The sequence below is a fragment of the Zonotrichia albicollis genome, chromosome 1, assembly GCF_047830755.1.
Source record: "Zonotrichia albicollis isolate bZonAlb1 chromosome 1, bZonAlb1.hap1, whole genome shotgun sequence".
In the NCBI taxonomy this organism is placed as follows: domain Eukaryota; kingdom Metazoa; phylum Chordata; class Aves; order Passeriformes; family Passerellidae; genus Zonotrichia; species Zonotrichia albicollis.
This window is the reverse complement of record NC_133819.1, coordinates 14,723,903-14,733,366: the sequence shown is the minus strand read 5'-3', so window position 1 is coordinate 14,733,366 and position 9,464 is coordinate 14,723,903. Positions and strand designations below refer to the sequence as shown.

Here is a 9,464-nt window from a genome sequence, read left to right as displayed (position 1 = left end):
AGGAGAGCCCCAAGCACAACTCAACACACCTGGAGAAGACTGCTGCATCACTACATTTGAGCACTTGTAGAGATAACAAATGGAATAAATGCACAAAAGTTCAAAGATTTTTCTCCTCTTTATTTAAACACAAATACATTTACAGCATGCAGGTAAGTTAAAACTATATGGCGTCTTCCCCAAACCAATTGTTTTAATGCATCTTAAGTGTACTGAAGTTAAATCAGATTCCACAGGTAGACTTGTCCTCATGTCAAATTTAGAGTTACACACAGTAGTGAGTCAGCATTTAAGTTATGTAAATAATTTAGTTGTTCACCAGAAATAAATATTATTTCACCAAGTTCCTATCCTAAACCATCTTTTAAAAATATGATCTAGAGGAACATAAAAATAAGAACCACTCAAAAACTGCAAGTTGAAATAGCAGTGTTGAACATTCCCTGTATAGACTGAATACTTTCATTTACAAATTACAGTAATTGTCCTGTCTGGCTGACCTATGACAGCCAAACCAGAAAGCACAGAAAGTTGTGTGTTTTTTTTTTCATTTTTTACATTTTAAGAGGCAGTTCTTGGTAAACTTCATAAAAGGTTTAAAATAAAAAAAAAGTTTAAATATAAAAAGGTGATGTACACTGAGCTACACACTAGTTCCTATTTAATCTAATTTTTTTAAACACAGCAATTTTCAGCACCAAAACCCATGACAATTACCTACAGGAATGAAACCCTCATTCACAGGCATGAGAAAAAATCCTGCTTCATTTGAGTGTGTCGTTTTGTTTTTATGATTGCACATTGACAAATGAAGGCCTGAAAACCTGTAGTTAACATTGAGAAAGATGATGGACAGTGCTGATTCCATGATGAGAAATTTAATTCAAAATATGTTGCTTTTTTTTTTCCCCCTCATTATGCTGCCTTCAACTGTGCTCTAAAACAACTGCAAATTTGGAGTGTGCGGCGGCCTTAGTGAAGAAAACTGTCTTAAAAGCTGAGAACTCCAAAATAGTGGGATTTCCAACTGATACACTCAACCTTTAAAAATCAAACTACTAAAAATTCAGACTACTGTAGATATAGAAAAAAAGTGGTTCAAGGTCTAAAATTTGACTATACTCCACCATAATATAAATATTTTGCCTATTTTAAAATATAAAAATTGAAAGTGATTTGCTGCCTGAATAGTCACAGAGCTTCTACTGTTTCCACAATAACTGAATACCCAGCAAAAAACTCAAGCCAGAACAAAAAGTTTTATCAACCAGGTCTGAAAAACTCATTGAATTCTTCCAGCAACACTAAGTTTCTTCCTTCTTAAAGACCTGGTAACTAGCTAGTTTCTATACAGAAGAAGGCTATCCTAAAAATTAGAGTGGCTAAACCCTATGAATAAGTTAAGTAAATTATACTATAAAACTTTAAACCCTGGATTCAGCTCAGTGAGAGTACCAGAGCTCAAAACAAACAAACAAAACAAAACAGAAAAATCAAAACCCCACGTTTTGTTTTGTTAGCCACTTTACAGGACTTTATTGCAAAGAGAAGAAAAATATTCAACAACTACTACTTTGGACATTTCATATACCTACTTACAAATGAATTACAAATACAATTCAGGGTAGCACTTTATTTTATTGTTATTTTAAACACATGCCTCTGGCATTTCTGGATACATCAATTTTAAAAAGTTGTGTCCTTTATTTATGTATCTGAATTGGCCTGTTGCTGAAGAAAGCTTTTTAAATTGAAAATTAAAATTTTAGTCAAAAATTCCAGTACAGTATGTAGTGGAATATAAAGTTACAGTTTAGATTGCCCTCATTTCACTATTACAAAATAGTGAAAGTGAACTGTCACAGATGCAGACAAATGGACAGACAGCTCATCAGAATGAAGCAGAATGTTTTCACTCCACCAGACCGTACTGTGTGCAGAACCAGGAACAGGACAGATGGGACAATCCATTGCCAAAGTCTTTGTTGTAAACTCAGGTTTGCCCTTATTTGTGTACAGTATTTAACTCTAAGTCACCCTGTGGCCGGGCACTGGGTGAGGTAACAGTTACAAGCCCTGTGCTCACCCAACCCTTCAGGTCGGTGGTGCCTCCAGGCAGCCGTGTCAGCACTCCAGGATGCTCACACTGTCCAAGCTCAGGCAGCTCCAATGCAGCATTCCAAAGGAACACTGTAATGCAGAGCGCCGCCCTAATTCAGTGGGACATGTAGTGTTATGTCAAGTGATAAAAATGAAAGTATACTTAAACACTGTTGCACATTCCCTAAGATAATAAGATGTACACAAATTAAGCTAGAAAATTCGAACTAAGATTTTTCTCAACGTACATTCAGCTTGGCACAGTGCAGACTAAATTTAAGACATGAAAGACAAACTGTGTAATAAGCAGAGCTACACTTTAAGTAACATGTCATTTTTCAAGACGCCAAAATTGCACTCTAGTTGGTTTTTTTTGGGAATCAGTTAGCAGAATTTATAGAAGGGGGAAGAGCTGTACAGGCCAGGTATAATTTATACAATTTTCAAAAAATAATCCTACAGTCCCCAAAAGGAGAGATTATTGTCATGGAATGACTCCCTCTACACAATATCCAATCTTCCTCATGCTGCATTTACTTTTCAGCAACTGTAAATGAAAAGAAAAAAATCACAGAGTTAAGACAAAAAAGCAAAGTTATTTACATTTACAGTAGACTGTATCAAAATAAGTGCTAATAAAAAACCCACTTTAAAATAAGAAATCACACAGCACACAAAACATTTAAGCAATGCTGTCTGCTACCAACGATTTTACAGCACCACAAACTGACTGGGTATGCAATTTGGATTGTAATAATGGAGTAAACATTACAGACAGAAACCACTTAGAGCCCAGCTCCATTTCCCATGACTGCTGCTGCTATTCCTGGCTACTGGCAACTCCTTGGTCATTCAAGGCAAATGTTATTCAAGGCTGAAGTACCCATCAGTTCAACCTCTTATTTACTAAGAGACATTTCTGAACAGAACCAGGTAACTTGACTAGTACCACAGCCCTGTTTTCTCTGAACTGGAGAGAAAGCTTGGAAAAGTCAGTCAGCTAATGAAAAGAAACAAATAGAAACAAGATTGACAAACTGTTCTGGAGCCCTTCAGAAGAGGAGCACCTAGATTTCAAGCACCTCACCCCATTTTAGATGTATTTCAAACTGAAGATGCAGATAATTAACTAAGACATTTATAGACACATGCAAAAGTAAAGATGACAACAGAGAATATAAAGTACAGCGTTACTGTTAGGTGAACAACAGATCAACCAACTATAAAGCAGATATTAATTAAAAAGAGAGATGATACTGTAAAGCAACTTAAGCATATTTAATACCATGCAACAAGTAATTACTTTGGAGATTAGAGACGTTTTAAAGTAAATGTACATTTAATTTCAATTACTGTAACTGCATTTTAACTAGGCTAACATTTTAAGCTTACTGGATAAGGACTTGAGTTCTTCTATTAAATAATTCTAAATCACTGACACACAAAGCAGTGTACAAACACAGTAAGAAAAGTAAATAAATAACATGTAAAAATAGGGAAAATTTTATTTCATCACTGAATGTTTTCCTGAAGAAAACTGTATTTTAAAAGATACTAGTAAGCCAAAAGAATTTAAAATATCCAACCCTTTCTCAAACAGTGGCTACTGTCTTTGACTGGTAATCATCTCCAGCTGATTGTTTCCACATTAAGTTCTACTCCTGCAGAACACCATCAGAATTACCCTTTTACAGCAAACACGCTTTAGAAGCAAAGCAGCAGCATCTTTAGTCAGGTGTACATTATATCATTCCACTGGCTACAAAATTCTGTAAAAAGGAGGAGTTAATCTGACTATTCAAGTGGCTTTATGACACAGAATGAACTGTAACAAACCTAACACAAAGCAGTTTGATCACACATTTTACAAAAAGCTCCAAGACACACTTACACTTTGTCCTGCCGCCCGCCTCCGCGCAGCACAACTGGCTGGCTGTTCTGAGTGAACGCACCTCCGCCGCGAATTGCACTTGGATGAGTTGGAGAAGCTGCTGGATGCTGGCCAGGGCGGATAGGCTTAGCTGCACGACAAGAAATGGGACTTACAAATGTACACACAAGAGGATCTTGGATTATTCAAATTTACTGATATCATTAGCCAAATGCAATAGTCACAACTGAATGCGCTTGGAATAAGAAAACAAGTTTAGAGGATGGCATTGTGAGAACGTAGCAGATTAGTGTCAGCTACAACAAACCCTGGAGACTAGACAAGGTTTTGATTTTACTGTTCCCTGTTAAAGCTCAAAAAGCTTCTGATAAGGATTATCTTCACAAGAGTTATCTGTGCCACCTAATTTATTACCTTCTGTGAATCCTTTTTTTGGCAATAAGAACTCAAATAAGACACAACACTAAGACAGCTTCCTGAGAGTTATGTATCAGTAAGGAATCATACTTGCTGTCCTTCCCACATCTACTTATTGATAAAGTCACTAGCTACTCTCTCTGGTGGTTCTGTGTACCAATACTGCACAGATAACACTGCTTCATCAACCTACCACCACAGAAAAATAAAACTTGCTCTATAGCCAAAGTAAAAATCCAGCAGTTTTGGCAGGTTGTTCATAAGCTGCATACGCTTAATAAATTGTATTTTCAATCAGTTTTACACTTAGCTCTTAATAGAACACGCACAATGTATGTGTAGGACTTCACAAAGTTTTGTAATATTAAAGAGAAGCATTTAAAATTTCAGCAGGCAAAAAAGAACCTACAGGCAGCAGCTGCAGCAGAGAAACACTTCTCAATTACTGCCTTACAGGAAACTGATCTCCAGGAAGACATGACTAGTTCATCTAGACAATCACAAGAGGCTGTGTACCTCAGTTCTCACTAGAGAACTGTTTGTTTTCTTGGAGACCATTTGAGAGAAAATTAAGACACAAAAGCACCTGTCTGCAAGCTGTCACTTAATGGGACCAAAAAACTTAAACTATTTTGCAACAGATCTTTGCAGACTTGCAGAATATGAGCAAAATTTAACTGCAATGCTCATTTTAGTGACATTAACAATTAAGAGAAGTGTATTGCCTTCACTGAAGTGAAGCCCTTCAGTTCTACAGCTGTAGTGTAATGTGCACAGTTAAGTTCTCCACAGGTCACACACCTTCTTCATCCTCATCACTTTACAGAGTAATGGCAAGTGGAAGAGCAAAGGAATATGACAATTCTGCCTCCACCTTCCCACCCTTTTTTCTGTTATTTTCCCCTAGAGAGGGCTGTGGATACTCTATGTTTTGGAACAAAGAACTGAAAAGGTAATTAAGGATCTTTGGATATTGTGGGTTTCTGTCTGCTCCTCTGCCCCTTAAGATCACGTCAATTTTGTTGATATTGTTGTTGAAGGTGATGGCTTAATCTTTCTTGCTTCCTTGAAATACCTATTTAGTCTTAGAAATTGGAATGGAATTGGAATGGAATTGGAATAATCTAAGAGATTAACACTCACATGCAGTATACTCTTTCTTCTAGGAAAGATAACATATTCAGGCTAGAAATCTAGGTTGGTAAGCCTTTTCCAAAGCCAAATAAAATAAATAAAAAGGCAAACAACCATAAAGTACCACCTCCACACACAGTCTGTTAACCAAAATATTACTCTCAGTAGAAAACAGATCACATTGATATGTGCAGTTTCAGTGATGGCTGAAAGATCACATATACACAAAACCAAAACCAAAGTAGGAGAGATGAAGCTTTAGGGTAGGGGGTTCTGTACTCACCAATTTGTGCCGAATGTCCCCTTCTGGCCATATTCTTGGATCTGACAGCTTCCTTTATGCGATCGACCTCCTGCTGGTAGCGCTTGCGGTCGCGAGAAGCGTTCTCTTTGGCCTCCTTCAGGGCAGACTCCAGAGCTTTCACCCTCTCAGCCGTGGCTCTCAGTCGCTTCTCCAATTTAGGAAGCTCGCAGCGCAGATCAGCATTATCACGTACCAGCTACAACACCACAAGTGATTATTTCTGTGGTACCTCCCTTCACAGGGAGAGCTAACCAAACACCCTCCTCACCCCTGAAGAGACAAAGCAGCAGGCTTGCTGTATTAACTTTGCTTAAGCTTTTACTAAATCTATGGAGGTCAGTGACACTGAGACTGTCATTTGCAAAATCAGTTACTGTGGAAGAACCTGCTACCCAACAGAGGAAGAGGGTACCCTCTTCCATCTGAGACAGACAAGCAGCCTTCAGACTCATATATGCAGTCTAAACACAAACCTGGATCCCCTTCTGTTTAAATGCAGCTATTTTATCATACACCCACATGTACTTAAAACAGCTAATTAATTTATGTTACAAAATAATAGACTAAAGTCTTCCTGTATCAAGAGACACACTTAAGATGTAGAAGTATTTACCTACAAAAGTTATTTTAAGACCAATAGACAGTTGCTGCTGTAATAATGGATCTGGAGTAGTTTCATTAAAATTTGAAATGAAGTCTCACTGTACCTGCTTGTGAACCTTTGTAAGCTGTTCAAGATTATTCTCCAGGAAGGAAATCTTCTGTTTCTGTGCAGCACTGCCTCCTGTATCATCTGAGTCGATCTCAGCACTCTGCAGGGGGAGGGCGACAGGGGGCTGAGAACAAATCTGAACTTGCATAGCCATAAAAATTAAACCAAATAAACATCAGCTCCTAACTTAGTTCTAAACTGAAATTTATGCAGCATTCTCAGAAACGACAAATTTAACTACAGCACCACATTACCTTCTTCACTCTAGTAGCCAGATCTTGAACAAACAGCTTCCGAAGATTGTGAAGAGTCTGAAGCTCTTTTGCCTACAGTTAAGAACAAGAAATTAACAAAACAACCCAACCAAACTCTGAAAGAAAAAAGACAAATATTGACATTTGCTTTGGAATATATTCTGACTACTTACCACAGTCTCTTCCAAACCCTTTAAATCTTGCCTTGCTTGTTCCCGTCTGTCCTGCATAACCCTAAAAGAGAATAAATTGTTCCTGAAATATCCTAGAAAAATCAGAAATTTTCTTTTAGAGGACTAGAGTAATTAATACTCTATGGTACAAATGAAAAAAGTATTTTGGTTGAAGTCTTAAATTAAAGATGGAACCAACAGATGACACTCAGAAATCTGTATGGCATGAGGGTGGTGGGATTGGGGGAGTTGCAAAAGGAAAAGAGGGATGTACTTCTAATATTGAATACCAACAAGTACATTCAGATGCAGAAATTGTAAAAGTTTCTAGAATAGTAAAAGACAAAACTCTTAGAGTCCGCTTTGGAGTGATTATTTGGGGAGATCTTATTCTACAAATGTTCTTAGCTGTGACCAGCTGAGATAAGGATCATGTGCCAGATTAAAATTTTTCTCTTTGTTTTCTTTAACACCTCACTCTTAACAAGTTGGCAAAACCAGCAATAAACAACAGTGTCAGTGTACAGGAATAGAACCTGATGATTATCTGTGTACAGAGCTGCTGTCTTGGCAGTTACTGTGAAAGCATTTTCTGCACAGGAAATGTTTTTTCTCAGAACTGTAAGTCAGTGCAGTTACCAAGCTGACAGAATACAGGAAAGATATGTGTACTTTTCTTTTTATGACCTGAGATTGGCATAGAAAGGCCAAGGACCACACAAAAATGAAGTGGTCCTGTTAAGTAGTTAAAAAAGCCTCTTTTCTTCTTGGAATTTCTCCTCACTCAGTTTCACTACTGACTGAGTGAGGAGAAATTCCAAGAGCAAAAGAAGCTTTTTTAACTACGTAGTTCATAGTTCACAGTTAAATGAGCAAACATTTGATCTAATAAAATATTCTAAATAATGCCACTATCCTATCCATTTTCCAGGTGACTCTGGATAAATAGTTCCAAGCATCTTCTACAACCACAAATTGAAAAAATTAAAGTGAATAATCTGCATTGTTCCTGGTCTGTCATTTGCCATGTACATTTATGATATTCAGTGGAAAACAACTGGATTCAAAAAGTCTGGGGGAGGACACAGAATACAATTTTTAGAACTTTTCAAATCTTTTGAAGAGGAATGAATCTTACAAGAACATCTATTGCAGTTAATGTAAGTTTTGTAATCATTGTGGCAGATAGATAAATCAAAATAAGATGGAATCACAAGATCAGAGTGCTGTTAAAAGTTTAGTCAGTTAAACAGGACAAACAAAAAGGTAAAAAAAAATAGCAAGCCTTACTTCTTGGTTACCAGCACAGATGAGTCAGGTCCCTCTGACTACTTCAAATACCATGATAAAAACCCCTGAAAACCACTGTGTGTTTTAAACATAACCAAAAAGAACTTTTCAAAGAGTACTTTAAGTATAATGTATTTTTAGCTTCTGTAAAGATAAATTTGTATGCACCAGGAAGGGGTTACAACTTAGAAAGATTTCCAGGAGACTAAGGTCAGATTTCTAGAAGCTGAGAACTCTTTTCAAGTTTGACTTGGGTAGTACCTGCAAGCAGAATGTAATTTCACTTTTCCACTAACTTTCCAGTCTCTAATTCACTAACACATTGTATTTAGTTCATCAATGAAGCCTGCAATGTTTAATTTTAAGAACAAACCAGTTAGAGCCACCTAACAAGTTAAATCACCTAAGAACTATAAAAAGATTAAGGGAACACAAGAACCACAAAAAGAGTAAGGGGAATTGTTAGAAGACTCTTGCAGTCTTACAGAATGCAACACTTAGCTGCAAATTGAAAAGTTAATTACTCCAATCCATAGCATAATAACAAAAAAACAGTAGTGGCCTTCATAACTTTCATAATTTTACTCCTTATTTTAAGTATTCATGTAGTGCAAAGGTTTTAAAAAAGGTTCAAGAAGGCCTCTTTAACAAGCATGCTATAAAGTGAGAGGCAGTGCATCAGTGGCCACTAGTTCTAGAGCAAGTGTCCCCACACACATTTGTTTCACGCATCACTTTCAGTATCACTCACGTAAGCTCATGAAGTTTTCTGCTTTTCTCCTGATCAGTCGCTTTCAGCTTCTCATGCTCAACTCTCAGACGTTCCTGTTCAAGCATCATCTTCTGGTTTTGGCTGAACACAAAGGAAATATTTGATCAGCTGAAACTCTTAGCTCATTCAGTAACAAAATGGAAGCCAGAAGGACAGTTCTGGAGGAAACTCTCACCACTTCCTCCCATTGTACTGTGCTTCTGTACTTGCCCAGTCCAGAGACATTTGGCACCACTAAAATAAAGCCAAGTACTCACTCTTGAAGCTCAGTGATGAGCTTCTCCTTTGCATCAACTTCATCCCTCAGGCTACTGATTTGTTTCTGATGTGTCTCACGATGGCTCTGAATTTGCTGCTCCACAGCTTGCTATTAGAAAAAACCAGAACATATCAAATGCTCTGAGTTACCACCAGGCT

At 37.3% G+C, this 9,464-nt stretch overlaps 1 protein-coding gene across 2 annotated transcripts in view; it reads right to left on the bottom strand.

Moving 5' to 3' along the window:
- Positions 1 to 488: 488 nt before the first annotated feature.
- KIF5B (kinesin family member 5B) overlaps positions 489 to 9,464 on the bottom strand; it is a 32,891-nt gene continuing 23,915 nt past the window's right edge. For both annotated transcript variants that reach the window (XM_074529191.1, XM_074529106.1), the window contains exons 19-26: positions 9,305 to 9,414; positions 9,027 to 9,128; positions 6,986 to 7,046; positions 6,813 to 6,884; positions 6,554 to 6,658; positions 5,826 to 6,042; positions 3,992 to 4,121; positions 489 to 2,647 (exon numbers count right to left, since the gene is read on the bottom strand). In XM_074529191.1, the coding sequence (XP_074385292.1) occupies positions 2,641 to 2,647; positions 3,992 to 4,121; positions 5,826 to 6,042; positions 6,554 to 6,658; positions 6,813 to 6,884; positions 6,986 to 7,046; positions 9,027 to 9,128; positions 9,305 to 9,414 (804 nt within the window). In that variant the 3' untranslated portion in view covers positions 489 to 2,640. The remainder of the gene's footprint in view (positions 2,648 to 3,991; positions 4,122 to 5,825; positions 6,043 to 6,553; positions 6,659 to 6,812; positions 6,885 to 6,985; positions 7,047 to 9,026; positions 9,129 to 9,304; positions 9,415 to 9,464) is intronic.